The sequence below is a fragment of the Umbelopsis ramanniana genome (genome assembly GCF_025399195.1).
Source record: "Umbelopsis ramanniana AG unplaced genomic scaffold K450scaffold_35, whole genome shotgun sequence".
NCBI lineage: Eukaryota > Fungi > Mucoromycota > Umbelopsidomycetes > Umbelopsidales > Umbelopsidaceae > Umbelopsis > Umbelopsis ramanniana.
The window spans coordinates 86,462-102,484 of record NW_026252121.1 but is presented as its reverse complement, the minus strand read 5'-3'; the positions used below and the strand labels follow the sequence as shown (position 1 = coordinate 102,484).

The window sequence follows — 16,023 nt, the reverse complement described above, 5'->3', positions numbered from 1 at the left end:
CAAAATGTATTATATTACAACAATTGGTTTCCAAAAAAAAAAACACTATTCAATTCTATGTACATGTTATGCAAAGTGCTGCTACTACTCATATTCAGCAATGGTCTGCTGAACCGTCACCATAAAGGGTCTATCCTTTGCAATATCCCAAACTGGCGTTCGTTGCATGACTTCCATCAACAGCTTCAAGCAGATGAGCGCTTGGTCTTTGACGGATTGCAATTGAGCATGATGAGCGTTGTAAACCAGCACTTCGCAAGCATGCTTAAATTCGTGGACACACGGCCGGAAATAGCAGTCCACGCCGACTGCCACCATCTCATCGGAAGCAGGTACCCACAAATCGAATAATTTTGAAATACGCATGGCGGCCTTAGTACAGGCTTCCAGCGAACGGTTGTGTTCTTCATCCAATGGACCAAACGCGGCAAATCGTGATGGGGGCGAGTGATGAACGCTGCCAGGAACTGGAGACGATGCAAGTACAGGCGAGGTAGATAGCTCAGGAAGTGGCAGGTAGGTTTGGTGCAATAAGATCCAATTACCATAGTACCGTATCAATTCCATATACTTGCAGCGGGATTGCCATAACGACATTTTTGGCGTGATCTCGTCTTCATTGCGGATCCATTCAGGAAGTTCGGCATAAAATGAGTGCAAAATGCCTTCGATGCGTTCAACTTCTTTCAAAGACACCATGACTTGCGAGTCGGAATAACATGTTTCGCGAATCTCTCGTGTGATTTGCAGGTTTTCAAAGTTGTATCGTTTATACAATGCCTGATACCGGTCTTTTTCAGCATATGGATCCGAGAGACCGTTCGTAAGCTCCTCAACTTGAACATCTGGTTCTAATTCGTCGCATTCATCATAACCCTGTGATAATGGTGGAAATAAATCATACGTGCGTGTGGGTGGAGACATTGACTTTTCCCGTTTAGCCAAAGCTTTAGTTCTCAGCGTCGCTTCATTTGACGGGGTGTGAAATTTCACCGTACAGTCATCTAGAGTCATATTGTATGGTTTGTTGTGAAAATGGGAAGCATCGGTATCTATGCAATAGACAACCCAAAAGAGAGATCGCGCGTAATCGATGAGAGATTGAACCGTATCGTTTTGGTCGGTAAAGACAGACCGCAAAATGGGAGTCGTCTCTAATTGCGATTCGACAAGGCCAAGTAAATTTTCTTCTCGATGCATACCTAGAGAGTACACCATTCTAGATGCCATGCCGATATTCATATACGTCACATTGGGATCTCCGCTCTCGATATTGTACAGTGCCAAATTCACAAGACTGTGTACAGTGAGCAAAGTGGGCTCTTCGAAGCAACAGGCTGCCAAAATTTGTCTGGTGTACAAATAATATTTCTGTGCATAGTTGAAGGATTCTCGTTCAGATGAAATGTAAGGCATTAACACAGATGGATGCCAGCGAAACGCATGCGGAATGAGGTGGCATAGCATGGAGGACTGAAGCATTTTTAGCTGTTGCGGTTGATTGGTTTGCAGCAGAATTCTAGAAAACGTTCGTGCAAATTTCGGTATAGATCCATGCAGAATACAATTGTGATGTTGGTGTAAAATATTGACTAAGAGCTGAGGTGGAAGGCGGGGAAGGGAGATAGGACCATCACTATCATCGTTTTCCATCATCTTGGGAGCAATTGTAACGTCATTAGGAATATGCTTCAATGAGACGGTCGTGAAATGAGAGAGTCGCATAGATCTATAGATAACGTCGTTCCTGATAAGGTTCTTCTGCTCATAGGAGCCGTCCCTGTCTTCTTGTCCGGTCAAGTGCATATTGTCCAGACCAAAGCTGAGAAGTACTTGACACAAATCGTCGAGCTTTCTTGAGTATGTGTGTATGGAAAGACCACCGGTGCTCGACTCAGGATTTCGCTCGATATCCCAAGATTGTATCGAGCGAGTATTGATATGAACTTCGTCTGCCGGAAAATCCACTTCCATGTTATGGTGGCCATTCTGTCCATTGGTGATAGTACGGATATTTGCATTGGAATCTTGCTGTTGATTGACGCAATCCAAGTTATCCTTCACCAGACTTTCAATAGCGTCGAATTGAGCCAAAGCAGTGTGAATTTGATCTTCGAGTCCAGCAAATCGTTGTCGTAGAGCTGTGCTTTCAAGATCACCTGGAATCTCCAAATAAGTACACTCGGTATCAGCCTCTTCACATTGTAAGCATCTTGGGCGAGTACGAGAGCATTTCGAGCGATTTTTACGGCATCTGTTTGCTCGGGTTGTTAGGTACTGTATGAGTCACAAACACTAAATGATAATGTTGAAACATACCGTTGACAAGATAGAGCAAGACGAGCTCTACGTCTGACGGGCCTCGAGGAGTTTTTCTGTTCGTCGTCTTCCTCCTCTTCCTCTTTAACGTAAGCCGATTCTTCAAAGTCTACGAAGTCCATTAGCTGCTGCCAAATTGCCTGTGGCAAGCAAGTGGGTAAAATAGAGAAAACTGCTGCGCTGAAGAAAATGAGGAATCTCGTGACCATTCTAATTTTTGTGAAATAAGGGCCGCAATGCCGTCAGTGGCTCCTTGTAGTTACAACTTCATTTCCAAATGGTTTTCAATCCTTCAAGGCTGAAGCTTCTACTAAAGCTGGCAAGCAACCGTTTGAAAATGCTGCAGGCCAAGAAAACGTCCTTAAATCAGCACCAACGACGTGAAATCGCCGGGTTGTTGGAAAAGGGCAAGGAGGACAGTGCTAGAATCCGAGTCGAGCATATCATTCGTGAAGACTTTGAGACAGAAGCAATGGAGATTCTGGAGCTGTACTGTGACCTTCTCAGCGCAAGATTTGGAATACTGGAACAGATCAAGTAAGGTTATAGACGATGGTTTTTGTTGGTGATAGGGGAGAAGCTGACCGCCGTTCTTGGCAATATCTAGAGATTGCGATCCAAGCATTGAAACTGCAGTATGTAGCGTTATCTGGGCTGCTCCCAGAACCGACCAAGTAAAGGAATTAGCACCAGTAAGTTGAAATATTTACTGTTACCGTTGTGCAATTCATAGTCTTGACCTGTTTAAACTACGCAGATACGCGACCAACTGGGTGCCAAGTATGGAAAGGAGTTTTTGTTAGCGGCAATGGAAAATACGAACAATGTCGTGAATGAAAGAGTAAGAGTCCTGCTTTATAGCGTACATATCATAGTCTTCATTGGTACTAATAAGTCAATCTTTCAGCTTGTCAGCAAGCTATCAATTGCCACACCAGAAGCCTTTTTGGTAGAACGCTATCTGGAAGAAATTGCAAAAGCATATAGTGTGGATTGGAGATCCCCAGATTCATATGGGGGTTCCGATGATGGTGGTGATGAGGATGTCTTGGAGGTATGGAACTGAGAGTAAAAATCGAGAAAAGTGCTGCTTGGACTAACCCTTTTTTTCGTCAATTGCATAGGATGTAAAGGAGAGTGGCGAGAAAGCACAGTCGGATGACGCTGAACAGCAGGTAAGAATGAGCTAGAAACAACTGAAGAGGGGGTTCATACAGACTAATTGACTGTTTTGTATATGAATAGGTCGATGATAGCGATTTCTCTGAATCTAACTGGGATTTGCCTGCACCACCTAGCAATGTTCCAGGCAAAGCTGGATCCAAAACCTCAACACCACCGCCGCCACCTAAAACCGACCAGATACCTGATTTTGACGAACTAACACGCAGATTTGAGGCACTGAAACGCAAGTAGTAAATGCCTGCGACTGAAAGTGATTGTATACCATAAGTTCTTGTTAATAAACGTAATAACTCTTTGGCTGTGAAGCGTTAAGATTTCCAAGATACACATTACTGAGCATGATTGTCGAGAGTTATTTGGAAAATGTCACGAATGCTCCGGCAAAGCCATGCACGAAAATATGAGGCACAGACAACCTATTTCTCATTTATTTCATTGTAAACGTGGTTCGGAGGAGCCTTGTTTACAAACTCTTAAGGACAGCCTCTGCGGAGGAGGAAGATACGTCTGGTCCAGATTCGACACCAACGTACTTGAGGACAAGATCATCAATGACAAGAGCGAAACGCTTGGATCGGAGCTGGCCAAAGCCCATGCTGGACAAATCTTGGCTCAAACCGAGCTTGGTGGCGAGTTCGCCATTAGCGTCGCCAACGAACTTGATGCCCTTATCAGCACCACCAACGACCTTAGACCAACCATACATGACGAAGGCATCGGTGATAGAGTAAATCAAAACCTCGTCAACTCCCTTTGACTTGAGTTCGGACAGCTTTTCAATGAAGCCAGGAACGTGAGTTTCGGAGCAAGTGGCTGCGTGGATATTCAGTACACGATCTGAAGCTTGACATGCGTGATAACCGTCACTTACGTGTAAAGGCACCTGGTACACCGACGATAACCACCTTCTTGTTAGCAAAGTCCTTGCTGCTCTTGAGAGGTACTGGGCTGGGGGCCAAAAGCGTTATTGGGCAAACTCGTTTGTAATCAAACCTAAACACGTAGATAATTACCGTCCGCAGGCATTGGGGTCAGCATGAGCATCATAAGGAACGTATGTCAAAGTGACTTCAGGAAACTGTCAAAAGAAAAAGCGTAAATAGAGCGAAGTATTAATTGAGTCACATCGTTGAGTCTTGAGCGATAAACATACCTTGTCTCCTACAGCGGCGGTCTGAAATTTACATAATATGTCAATGGTACGGCTCCAGTGGAGCGAAGCATCAAGTCAATAAAGACTTACCATGATGTTCTAGCTTAAAATAAAGGTTATAAGGAAAAGCAACCGAGGTTTCTTTTAAGGAGGCTATGGCCGCGCTTTATTTTGCCAAACGTGATGACGAAGCAAAAAATTAACGCCAACGTATGCAATGCGCTTGAATTGACCGTCACCTTTCTTTCCAGGCACTTTTTCTGAATTTCTTTAAACCATAGCTTCACTGTGTACCATCCTCTTGGGTTCAAGACTTATTAATAATGCACTTATGGTCTGCTTGTTGCTCTCTCAACTTACGCGCCAACATTTACCCAGTGGGCCAAAAAAGGAGAAATGGGTTTTGGAACCCGATCACCTCCGAAAGGCATATAAAGACCTCTGCATCGTCGAACGCGGTTTAAAAATTCATTTTCACATTGAAACTACCAAACATGACCTCTACCGACCATAGCTTAAAATTCGCCTATGTTGGCCTCGGAGAGATGGGAAGCGCAATGGTAAGTAACCAGTGGAAGAAGTACGGCATTTTTAAAGGAGAAAAGGTAGCTGACTGCTGCTTTAGGCGCAAAACCTCCAAAACTGGCTGGCAAAGAATGGACATCCAAGCCCACTTATGGTGTGGAACCGGTCAGCAGCCAAAGCCCAACAGCTTTCTGGTGTGAAGGTAGCAGAGACACTTGAAGAGGTTGCTCAGTACGCCAACATCGTCTTCTCTTGTCTATTGAACGATCAAGCTGTCCGCGACTGTTATGACCAAGTAAGTGTCCTGATTATTAATTAACATCTTTTGCACGGCCGTTAATGTATCGCGTTCATTGTAGCTATTCAAGCATTTACCTCAAGGCAAAAAAACTATTTTCTGTGAGATGAGCACCATCGCTCCTAAACTTACCTGTGATCTCCATACCCAAGCGACTGAACTCGGCGCTGGCCTTATAGCTACACCAATCTTCGGTCTTCCACCAAAGTATGTGTCATAATGCATAATTTTCAAAAGTAGATTTAGTGAGCTCACATGCATTTGAACTTTAGGGCCCGCGCAGCAGAACTGATTATTATCAAAGCTGGAGATCTCAAGCTGAGAGAAATCGTAAGCCCATACCTCATCCCAGCTATGGGTAACAAGACAAGTAAGACCTTACTGCTTGTACAATGACAATATACCATGGTGATACTGATGTTAGATTATTATCATCCTCAGTCGAATGTGGAGAAGATGTTGGCGAGGCATTGAAAATGAAACTAAGTGGTAACTCCATGGTCCTGGGTTTTGCCCAAGTCATGGCTGACGGTTTGACTTTGGCAGCTGCGTCTGGTAAGCAATCGTATGGAGCATGGTTTCAAATAAGAAAACGATTTACTAACATCAATAATAGGGGTTGGACAAGACAAAGTTGTTTCATTCATAGAGGGCATGTACCCAAACACACCCTTGGTTGCTTATGTGAAGAAAATGGCTGCAAGTGAATATGCAAATATCTCCTTCCGTGTTGCAGGAGTTAAGAAGGACCTTAAACATATTATCGAGCTTGGTGCCGAATACAATATAGATCTGTCGGCTCAGAGAGCTATGTACAGCAACTTTGAAGAAGTCGAGAAATTGAAGGGAGATAATCTTGATATCACTAGCGTGGTTGGAGGTAAGCTGCGGTCCTAAACTTTATTTCATATCCAAAGGTACTGTGACTCGTCAGGATGTTCACTGTCATTCATTCTTTTTCTTAGCCGTACGTAGCAAAGCTGGACTTGATTTTGATTTGGACAAGAAGGAATAAAATATTTATCAGTTTGATAATTTCTATATTGTAAAGTGAGGTCTAGTGAGGAGAAGATTTTGAAGAGGTAAAAACAGAGGGCGATATTGACTATCCTCTTTAGCGAGATCGTTCCATGTTATCCATGCCCAGTCGCCATCTAATTTTTCCGGCTCCATTGATCTAAGATTCTCAACGTCTTCATGGTCAACTGTTGCTTTCATGAACATTGTACAGTAGTGCTTGTTCTCAGCTATCGTATGAATGTCTTATAAATAATTGTATTCAAAGTCTTTCACGCAAGAATTATTGTGTCACCTGTCATCACATCATTGGTAGCCGTGGCAAATTCAGCGGTGCTCAGGGTCAAACCCGTTTCTTCATATACCTCACGAATAGCACATTCTTCAAATGATTCTTTAAACTCGAGATGTCCTCCAGGCAATTGGTAAGTGCCGGCTCCATGAGATCCTTTTCGTCGGCCAATCAGAAGTCTATCCGGTGTGGTTGCGGTACCTTTTAAAATGACGAAACACCCAACGCCGACTCTCGCTTCCTGTGGTTTCTATAACAAGGTGGTGAATCAAATGCCTTGATACGACATGACTATAAGCTGAATCTTACTACGCACTTCTGTCATGTTATTGATAAAAGCAAAAAGTTGGTATGCGGAGTTTATTCGGTGTATTCAATCTTGTCACAAGCGTATGACAGGAGCTTCAAAGATAACGAAGGGGAAATAGCCAATGTATTAAAATAAAGAGATAGTAGTATATTAGTTCTAACTCGTTGGTAGGATTGCTTCCAGCGTTGATGATGATGCTTCTGGCATCTCATTTATGTGTTTAATCCGATGCATTGTGTCTCCCATAAGCTCTCCAGTTTGCGCTTTGATGACATTCTGTTCGTGCTTGATGGCCACTTCCCGGGTACCGTTCAACAGAAACAATGAGAGTCCACATATCAGTCCGATAGAAGCGACGGTTCCAGCGATCAACCAGAATATCAGGGGCACACAGTACACTCTTCTTGTTAGTCCAGAGTACCTGCTTCTTGGAGGGAATGCTTCTGCAATTGATTCACAATCTTTACCTGGTGAAGAGGACTTGAATTGAGGATTATGTACCATTGAGAAAAGCAATAAGAAACCAGTAAAAGGTTCAAAAGTACGTTCTTATTTTAATAGTAAGGTGCAGCAAGCACAATCATCATAATATTCGAATTTTCTCTAACGTGATGGATGCTCATACGCTGGATATTTGAATGACGACTATAGTCTCTCCTTAACGTAAACACAGAAAAAGCTTTTATAGAAATAAAAAACTTTCATTATTCCAGAAAGCCGAGTGCGTGTGGAAATTATGAGCTTTTCCACTGGATAGCGGCAAAGTAAGGCATTGGTCGGAGTTAGGTAATTCCTTGGTGAAAAATATGTGCTCAGTTGCAAAAAATATCTGCAAAGTGTGTTCCATTTGTTTCTTTGTAGCTGAGGTTGACAATCGACATTACCGCCATCGTTCCTGCATACAATCACTTTGTAGAGCCACGGCATTCTCCAACTAAAATTTTGCTAAACGTGGTCCTCATTGGGTCATTGGATTCTTCCTACGTATGCCTGATCCAAGTGATCGATTTGGTGATTCCATTGACCAGTATTTGGCGCTAAGCAATGGTGGCGACAATGGCGAACATTCTTTGAGAAATGATACAGATGATTACCAAGAAGAAATGAAGCATGGATATCGAACTAGTTCATCTACGAAAGACTCGTTATATTCGCTGCCAGATGTATACCACCAAGAGGCACCGACCAGCTATCAGCCGAAGCTTCCCAACTTTGTAGCAACCGCTGATCCACAGTATTTGTATAATTATCAATCAAATTTATATTACGATATCTTTTCCGATACGTATTCGCGGCTTGACGAAGCCACCATGATGTATCAAATTGTTGATGCAAATGCCGCAGCAGAGGCAAGCTTATATTACACCACCAACGAACCAGCATCGGACGAAGCTCTGCGGCTTGTCGTTCTAGAGTCACAACTACTTCCTGTAAATAACATAATACTAGTAGACGCCAACGGCATTACCGTTGGAAGGGACAGAAGCTGGGATAGACGTCTACGGTTACCAGAAATGGCAGTTAGCAAATACCATTGCCACATATTCTCCAATTCAGCCGATATCTTCCAAGATACGGATAATGACAAAGTGGCTGATCAAGAGCTGGCTAGCAATTTTTCTATCATTGATGTCGGTTCACAGAATGGCACATTTGTCAATGGAGAACGATTGTCATTGACAAGATCAGCAAGTCCTCCTTATCCATTGCGACATCTCGATGTGATCTCGGTTGGTACAACGAAATTTCAGGTTCACGAGCACACTGGATCATGGCCATGTGAGCAGTGCAAATCCTACAATGGAAATATTATTGATATCGCCACCACCACACAAATCAAAACACCTATAGAAGATGCCGAGACTAACAAGCATTTAACGAAAAACGATAGAGAGATGGCTCGAAGGGAAGAGTTGAAGCGGATGAAGCAAAAGTATACGGATAATAAGCCCAATATAAAGTCTAGTAATTACGTGGATCGTGCCGAAGCAAGACGGAAACAACATGGTGATAACAGTCCAGTCCATCGTAGCAATGACATGGATATTGACACCTATTCACCAACACAAAGCTCAAGAACAAACGAGAGAATTGGAGCGGAAAATATTGGAAATAAATTGCTGCAAAAGATGGGTTGGAAAGAAGGTCAGGGCTTAGGATCGACAGGGTCCGGTATCATAGATCCTATCCAAGCACAATTTCGTGAAGGCCGAGCAGGACTGGGATCCGTACAAGTGGAAGACGCATACAGTGGTAAAAAAGGAGCCCTGGAATTAACCCGAAAACGATACAACGAACAACAGTAATACAGACCTCCTATGTAAATGATAATTCACGGTTGTTTTTCAAATTACCTTCTTCTGTTTCTACGTGAAAAGTACTGAATTCGTGTCGTCATCAAAATTTTCTGGCCCTTGAGTTTTTTTTTCATTCGATTCGGCCATTGTAGTAACAAACTCGTCCTCCCTACTCTTGTACGCAAATGTTTGCTAGACTTGCTTCTCAGTCAACTCGGCGTGCCTTCCAGAAGGCCCCAGTGCAGGTATGATCACTTGGGACAATGATATAACTTTGAAATGGGCTCCAGATTTCCCTTCATCCAACCACCATATTACGCCGAAGACTTGTTTCTACGATTTGAAAAAGCTTCAATGGCTCGACAAACCTGTTCAACTTCGTCGCCAATCTTTTTTCACACATATCATTAATTAAGCGACACAATCAACTATATATGAATGAATCGTCAAGTTTCAACAGCGTTCAATTTGCCACATTTCCATCTGACATTCCTCTTTCTTTCTGCTTTACAGGCGCGTTTTGCCTCTACTAAGGCACAAGCTAGCCAGGCAAGTATCCAAAAACGATTGGAACGCACTGAAAAAAAAATGTTCAGAAAACTCATAGTATCGTCTTTAGAACTCGAAGCAGATTGCTGCTGTCACCACTGGTATCGTCGGTACCGCTGCTTTGGCCTACAGCCTTGTAGACAACACCGTCTCGGCAAATATGGCAGACGAAGGTCTTCACCCACCAGCTCATCCCTGGTACCACAAAAGCCCTATTCACACTTTTGACCATGCGGCGTATGTTTTTATCCCGTTATCTCAAGGTTTTGGACTTTTTCTTATCGCTAATCTCTTCCATTTAGCGTTCGCCGAGGTTACCAAGTGTACAGAGAGGTCTGCTCAGCATGCCATTCTTTGGATCGCATTGCATGGAGAAACTTGATCGATGTCTCCCACTCTGAGGATGAAGTCAAGGCCATGGCTGAAGAAGTCGAATACGAGGACGGTCCTGATGACGAAGGAGAAATGTTCCAACGACCTGGCAAGGTAAAAAACAACAAAGCCGATTTTTTTTGAACACCTACTATAGAAGACAAATATGAGCATGTCCAAACTGACCATCTATGTTTGTAGCCCTCCGACTACATGCCCAAGCCATATCCCAACGAGGAAGCTGCCCGTGCTGGAAACGCCGGTGCTCTCCCACCGGATCTCTCTCTCATCATTAAGGCTCGTCACGGTGGTGCTGTAAGTATACTTGATTTTGCAAATGCGTCTTTTCGGACCCGGCATGATAGCTGATCCTCCTTTTTCTTGCTAGGATTACGTCTTCGCTTTGTTGACTGGTTACGTTGATGCCCCCGCTGGTGTTGAGGTTCGCGAAGGTCTCAACTACAACCCATACTTCCCCGGTGGTGCCATTGCTATGGCCCGTGTCTTGTTCGATGGACTTGTTGAGTACGAAGATGGTACACCTGCTACCTCTTCACAGATGGCTAGAGATGTCACTACTTTCCTTGCTTGGGCCGCTGAACCCGAGCACGATGACCGAAAGAAGATGGGTATGAAGGCTACCATCATCCTCAGTACCCTCACTCTCTTGACCGTTTACATCAAGAGATTCAAGTGGGCTCCTCTTAAGACTCGCAAAATTATCTACAACCCTCCAAAATAATGGCATTTTAACAGATCTCTACATCCAGTTTGCGTTTGTCCTATATCCTTCAATTCGTTTAACCTCGCCAAATCTAACAAACTGCCACAAATCTCAAATCAATAAATTGATTTATTTAGAACGGGATAACACGACATCCACATCAAAAAGACAGTTGGACGTGGTTTCTGGAGTATGAGAGGCTGTTTTATACATTTTGATTGAGGCATACTTGGCCATTCTTTCTGAAGGAGGGATTTTTATTCATTATGTTTTTTGCAACGGTCTAATACGTATTGTGTAAATGAGGTGAGGAGGTATGAATGAAAAGACAAAAGGTAAACATGACGAATATGTCAGTTTGATGAGAAACTGTCTTCGTTATGTGCTCTGATTGCTATGTTTAGGGCTTTGGGATACGAAGAGTTCTTGAGACCATAGCAGTGCCATGCAAAACGAACAAGAGGACGAATCCGTGTACCTTTCCCAGCATGGGGTTAATTCCCAGTGGCATAGGAAGTTGGAAGATACCTAAGGGAAGTGAATCAGCATTGCTGATGTCGCGTCCAGCAATAGTATATGATAACAGGGCAACGATAGCAAGAGAGCTAGGTATAGGCAGCCCTTCAAAATGGGATATCTTGCCGGTGGAATCCTTGGGCAAAAGAGCAACGGTGGCATTGAAACGCGCCAAACGAGCCAAACCACAGCAAACAAAATAGGTCAAACCCAAAGCATCTACATTGCTTTGCATACCAACGGCAAAAGCCAATGCGGCTGGAGCCAATCCAAACGATATCTAAAATAAAGAGTATGCCAAGATTAAATGTCACTTCCATTCACATGTCATGGTGTGGATATCAGCTGGGGCAAACATACCAAATCTGCCAAGCTATCAAGCTCCTGACCCAGCCTATATACACAAACACAGCCAACCATGCCGTTAGTTTAAACCCAAGCAAAACCTCTCATGAAACCAATCAGAACACGTACAAGCTAGAGTTCTTTCTCCATCGAGCCACCCTGCCGTCAAAGAAGTCGAATAAGAGGCCAAACGGCATGTACCACATGGCGATGTGAAGGTCACAGCGATCATGAGAGACCAGGTATCGCATGCTACTGAAGATCGACATAGTACCGCAAATACCGTTCATCAGCGTAATAACGTCGGCGAGGTAAAAATTGCTAAACAGGACCATTGACGTCTCAGCAAGATAATTTAACGCGCGGCCATTGAACCCAACCACTTACCGAACCATGGAAAAGTGTCTATTGTCTGTGCTGATGAGCTTAGCATCGCTTTCGCTAAGGGGCTTGGGGGGCGCCCTGTCAACCGTCTTCCCAACGTCACCAGTTTCGTTTTGAATGGCCATGCTAGACACAAGAGATGAATGAGAGAAATAGTTGGGCAATGAGAGCAGGTCCATAGTCAATTACCTCGAGAGAAAGATTTGAAGAGATTTGGCAGGAGAAAGCTCTAGTAGAAAATGGAACCTGCAACCTTGAATGCAAATCTTCTGGGGTCTTTCCTTCTTTTTTTTTTTTTTTTTATGACAACCGGTCCCTGGTTTACATGTCACGTGAAGACAATGAGACAGCCCAACCAAGCTTAAGAGTGTCAAACCCCACGCTTGCTTGCCAAGCTATTATGAAAAACTCTATTTCACCATGTACTCAAGGTCAGTTCGATTGATTATTTAAAACAATTTATTTAGGGTGAGGTAAGCACTGATGAATATACGCTAAAACATAAGGGTTCCTGGCATTGTCTGGTTCCTTTGAACCTCGGTTTTCGGTGTTTCGTCCTGATCAAAAAGACTAACAGGTAATTTACCCTGAGCTACACTGGCCTTACCCTTATAATCAGCCCCCGGCTCTGCGTTGTTTTGAGCCATACTATTTGATTCTTGCTGATGTGGAACGAACGGGTTGTGCTCGTCTGCTTGTGTTTTCTCGCCGTGATCCATTTGATCGAACTGTTGTGTTCCTGGTTGCATACTGGTAGGGCTTTGTCCTACCATATCATTAGTTCCAGCATTTTGGGGCACAACATTGGCTTGTTGACCATTGATATCCATATTTGAAATGCCGGCAGCAGCCTGTTCTGAACTCGATCTATTAGCGGCATGCGAGTCTTCGATTCGAAGTTGATCTTCGGGTACGGATGCCCAAGTATCAGCTCGGCTAAGAGTATCACCATGTTGATCCAATGGAGACGACGCCCAGGTATTGGACCGGCTCATGACTTCAACGTTTGTAGAGTTGATAGGTTGCTGATACGGCTCTGGTTCGTGTGGGACGGAAGGTCTGAATTGATGAGACATGGGTGTCAATAAATCCATCCAGGCTTGCATATCTCCCCCTGTACGTGTGCGAAGAATATAGTTCTTGTCACGATCCAATGTTTTCATCAATTTTCCTTTGGAGTTATTTCTGCCACGTATTTCAAATATGTAGTCATGGTGCATATTGTCTTCTCTACCAATCACAGTAGTATGAGGTATGAAGATAGATTTTTCAGGGTTGCATGGGAAGTCCTTCTCAGATCTGTATTCATGAAGATATCCAGTTGGTGTAAGTGCGTACTTGTGTTCAACCCAGTTCTTGGTGACAAATGTTTTGCGTTCGATAAAGCCAACCTTGCAAGGCATGACCAGAGGATGATTTTGATTCTCATAATGAATGTCGTTGAGATTTCTGTAAGCTGCGTTATCGGGCACCAATTCGCCTTGACGACGTTCGAAAAATACTTTGTATTCACAGTCAGCGTCCAAATTGTTGAAGGTGTCCATAATGGATTTCACAGTCTGATCAGTCAAATACTTGTCTTGCGTCTTGTATTCTTGTAGAGAAAGCATAACGCTACGGGCATTCTCGATAATCTTTCGCTCAAAGATGGCGTATTCACCTTGCAGATTGATCATGCTGGCATGCAATCTGTTTTCTTCCTTGTATAATTTGATCATTTGTTCTAGAAGGCCTATAACCAATCATAAAAAGAAGGGTAAATGAAATGAAATCCCACGGACGGTGGAACAAAAATACCTTACATGAATTGACAATATAAGGATCAGTCTTATCCATGGCATGTTCTGGGCTTTGATGTACTAATTGAATATACTTGTTGAGTCGTGTTTGTAAAATATCGGCTTGCTCTCGATAGCGATAAAGCCTCTCTGTCTTTAATCGGTCATCGCTGTTGATAGAATGTATCATAACCTTTACTTCTTTTTTCACTGCGCGTAACCCTTGTATGATGGCTCTGTCCAAAAATAAGCTGTAGTCGTTATGGTGTTTCGCTTGATGTACCGCATACTCGCGAGTTGCAGCCCAGACAGTCTGAACTCCACCATCTTCACGAAAATGTAAACCTGAGCTTTGAAATGGAATTTCGATGACACTAGCTCCCTTGGTATATCCCTTTGCAGTTTGGCTATGAGCAGCGCTAATTTCCTTCCAAAAAATGGCCTAAAGTGGAGGAGTGTCAATGCAAAGAAATTGTTTCGAAACATCGTATGGATGGGGCATAAATGCTTTACCAAATTCTTGAGAATACCTCTCCATGCCTGAAGTCTTTCAGCGATGGTAGCGGCGGGGTTGATACCGGCTTCCATACGAAAGGTTTGCTTCTGATAAGAAGTGGTGTTTCTGCGAACGATAGATAACTTGGGTGCTATAGCACTAAAAACTGGTGCTGGCTTAGCCTCGTCATCTACTTGAATTTTTTCGTTGTCCAACACTTGTTGCATTTGTTGTGGAGGTGGATAAGGTTCCAATGCAGCAGATGTTGGCGATGTTGTAAAGTTAGGCGAGGTAAGCTCCTCTTCGGAAGGTTGCCGCTGAGCGACACTGGTATCGACAGTCAATCGAGGAGCATCCGAGGCAGGATTAGCATTGGGATCTTCCATATTATTTGATAAGTATGGGAAACAAAGGTGAAAAAAAACACACAGGAAATCTTAGATTTTCTAGTTTTGTTTTATGTTGATGTCAGACCTCTTTACTCCGAGACCGAGAACATCTGTGCATACGCATCTATTTTTCCGCAACAGGAAATTTCAAACAGGCATGTCATTGACTGCAAGTCCAGATGTTCTCTAACTTTCTATTATTGAATAGGCACGATAACCATGGCGTTCCCTCTACATTCGCATTCATGCCATTGTCTACGATTTGAATGTCCGGCGGGGAAGCATGATCATCTGAAACTGACCAGAACGCTGGGCTATCAACTGACGGACTGAAACAAATGGACGGCGTTGGCGAAAATGTTATAAAATTAAAGTAGACAAGGGTCAAGAAGTCTATAATTTATTTGTATATCATTGGTCAAACAGTTTGATCGTGGAAAAAAGGAGGAGTCATGAAAGGATGATATTACGACATAGCCTTTCTGCAAAGTCAGTTTCATTGCGTAAGAACAACTAGAAGTTTTCCATCCCGATCATAGCAATTTAACACCGCTGCATCCGACTTCTATGCATTAGAATGCATACTGTCGTAAGTACATCATCAGCCAACTACCAACCGGGTCAACTTTTTTTTCTGAATTAAGCTTACATGTTGGGGAGGTTGAAATGTTAACGAGTTTCACTACATACCACATGTGGGACGTACACCCTTGTCATGCAACTTTTAGTATCTCAAGCTGAAAATTACACTATTGCAGAAAGAAAACAAGAGTAAACCACCCTGCAGTCATTAGTTTCAGAAGTGAAATAGAATCTTGTTAATGCAAAGCACAAGAAAATAGTCTCAATGTTTGGTAAGGGGCTGAAAGTCAGTGCGCAAACAAATGTGCCGACATAATGGCAGCGCACGGTATCGATATTTACCCTAGGTTTGCGTCGATATCATCATAGTTATATTATGAAACGCCGAGAAAAGATGAGGGAGAGCCAATAGTGGGGAGCACGCAGCTCAAACTGTTGGAGGACATTTCATGCCGCCATAGTAACCAACTGGACGTACACCGCAAATTAGCT

The 16,023-nt window shown here is 43.3% G+C and overlaps 9 protein-coding genes across 9 annotated transcripts; 3 read left to right on the top strand and 6 right to left on the bottom strand.

Annotated features, from left to right (window-relative positions):
• Positions 1 to 31: 31 nt before the first annotated feature.
• On the bottom strand, positions 32 to 2,492 carry K450DRAFT_245380 (uncharacterized protein). Its single transcript, XM_051589741.1, has 2 exons — positions 2,320 to 2,492; positions 32 to 2,254 (listed from the first exon to the last, which is right to left on the bottom strand). Exons 1-2 carry the CDS (start codon positions 2,439 to 2,441, stop codon positions 85 to 87), a joined length of 2,292 nt encoding a protein of 763 aa, XP_051443764.1. The 5' UTR covers positions 2,442 to 2,492; the 3' UTR covers positions 32 to 84.
• Positions 2,493 to 3,549: 1,057 nt separating this feature from the next.
• K450DRAFT_245368 (uncharacterized protein) lies at positions 3,550 to 4,795 on the bottom strand. Its single transcript, XM_051589740.1, has 5 exons — positions 4,748 to 4,795; positions 4,658 to 4,678; positions 4,518 to 4,582; positions 4,376 to 4,452; positions 3,550 to 4,317 (listed from the first exon to the last, which is right to left on the bottom strand). The coding sequence occupies exons 1-5, from the start codon at positions 4,748 to 4,750 to the stop codon at positions 3,968 to 3,970; spliced, it is 516 nt and encodes a 171-aa protein (XP_051443763.1). The 5' UTR covers positions 4,751 to 4,795; the 3' UTR covers positions 3,550 to 3,967.
• A 303-nt stretch (positions 4,796 to 5,098) lies between these two features.
• Positions 5,099 to 6,507, top strand: K450DRAFT_245345 (uncharacterized protein). Its single transcript, XM_051589739.1, has 7 exons — positions 5,099 to 5,217; positions 5,283 to 5,477; positions 5,542 to 5,687; positions 5,753 to 5,850; positions 5,922 to 6,035; positions 6,097 to 6,360; positions 6,446 to 6,507. Exons 1-7 carry the CDS (start codon positions 5,152 to 5,154, stop codon positions 6,493 to 6,495), a joined length of 933 nt encoding a protein of 310 aa, XP_051443762.1. The 5' UTR covers positions 5,099 to 5,151; the 3' UTR covers positions 6,496 to 6,507.
• On the bottom strand, positions 6,353 to 7,121 carry K450DRAFT_75574 (uncharacterized protein). The gene is made up of 3 exons (XM_051593836.1): positions 7,106 to 7,121; positions 6,793 to 7,039; positions 6,353 to 6,727 (listed from the first exon to the last, which is right to left on the bottom strand). Exons 1-3 carry the CDS (start codon positions 7,112 to 7,114, stop codon positions 6,519 to 6,521), a joined length of 465 nt encoding a protein of 154 aa, XP_051443761.1. The 5' UTR covers positions 7,115 to 7,121; the 3' UTR covers positions 6,353 to 6,518.
• Positions 7,122 to 7,255: 134 nt separating this feature from the next.
• K450DRAFT_272597 (uncharacterized protein) lies at positions 7,256 to 7,603 on the bottom strand (the record flags this gene model as incomplete). Its single annotated transcript, XM_051593053.1, has 1 exon — positions 7,256 to 7,603. The coding sequence occupies one exon, from the start codon at positions 7,601 to 7,603 to the stop codon at positions 7,256 to 7,258; it is 348 nt and encodes a 115-aa protein (XP_051443760.1).
• A 345-nt stretch (positions 7,604 to 7,948) lies between these two features.
• Positions 7,949 to 9,620, top strand: K450DRAFT_245338 (uncharacterized protein). The gene has a single exon (XM_051589738.1). It carries the CDS (start codon positions 8,086 to 8,088, stop codon positions 9,403 to 9,405), a length of 1,320 nt encoding a protein of 439 aa, XP_051443759.1. The 5' UTR covers positions 7,949 to 8,085; the 3' UTR covers positions 9,406 to 9,620.
• Positions 9,621 to 11,239, top strand: K450DRAFT_245333 (uncharacterized protein). Its single transcript, XM_051589737.1, has 5 exons — positions 9,621 to 9,945; positions 10,016 to 10,182; positions 10,248 to 10,431; positions 10,519 to 10,632; positions 10,706 to 11,239. The coding sequence occupies exons 1-5, from the start codon at positions 9,835 to 9,837 to the stop codon at positions 11,057 to 11,059; spliced, it is 930 nt and encodes a 309-aa protein (XP_051443758.1). The 5' UTR covers positions 9,621 to 9,834; the 3' UTR covers positions 11,060 to 11,239.
• Position 11,240: 1 nt separating this feature from the next.
• On the bottom strand, positions 11,241 to 12,553 carry K450DRAFT_245326 (uncharacterized protein). Its single transcript, XM_051589736.1, has 4 exons — positions 12,476 to 12,553; positions 12,032 to 12,412; positions 11,918 to 11,951; positions 11,241 to 11,837 (listed from the first exon to the last, which is right to left on the bottom strand). The coding sequence occupies exons 2-4, from the start codon at positions 12,235 to 12,237 to the stop codon at positions 11,442 to 11,444; spliced, it is 636 nt and encodes a 211-aa protein (XP_051443757.1). The 5' UTR covers positions 12,238 to 12,412; positions 12,476 to 12,553; the 3' UTR covers positions 11,241 to 11,441.
• A 169-nt stretch (positions 12,554 to 12,722) lies between these two features.
• On the bottom strand, positions 12,723 to 14,972 carry K450DRAFT_245321 (uncharacterized protein). The gene is made up of 3 exons (XM_051589735.1): positions 14,578 to 14,972; positions 14,089 to 14,506; positions 12,723 to 14,018 (listed from the first exon to the last, which is right to left on the bottom strand). Exons 1-3 carry the CDS (start codon positions 14,944 to 14,946, stop codon positions 12,781 to 12,783), a joined length of 2,025 nt encoding a protein of 674 aa, XP_051443756.1. The 5' UTR covers positions 14,947 to 14,972; the 3' UTR covers positions 12,723 to 12,780.
• Between the last annotated feature and the right edge of the window lie 1,051 nt (positions 14,973 to 16,023).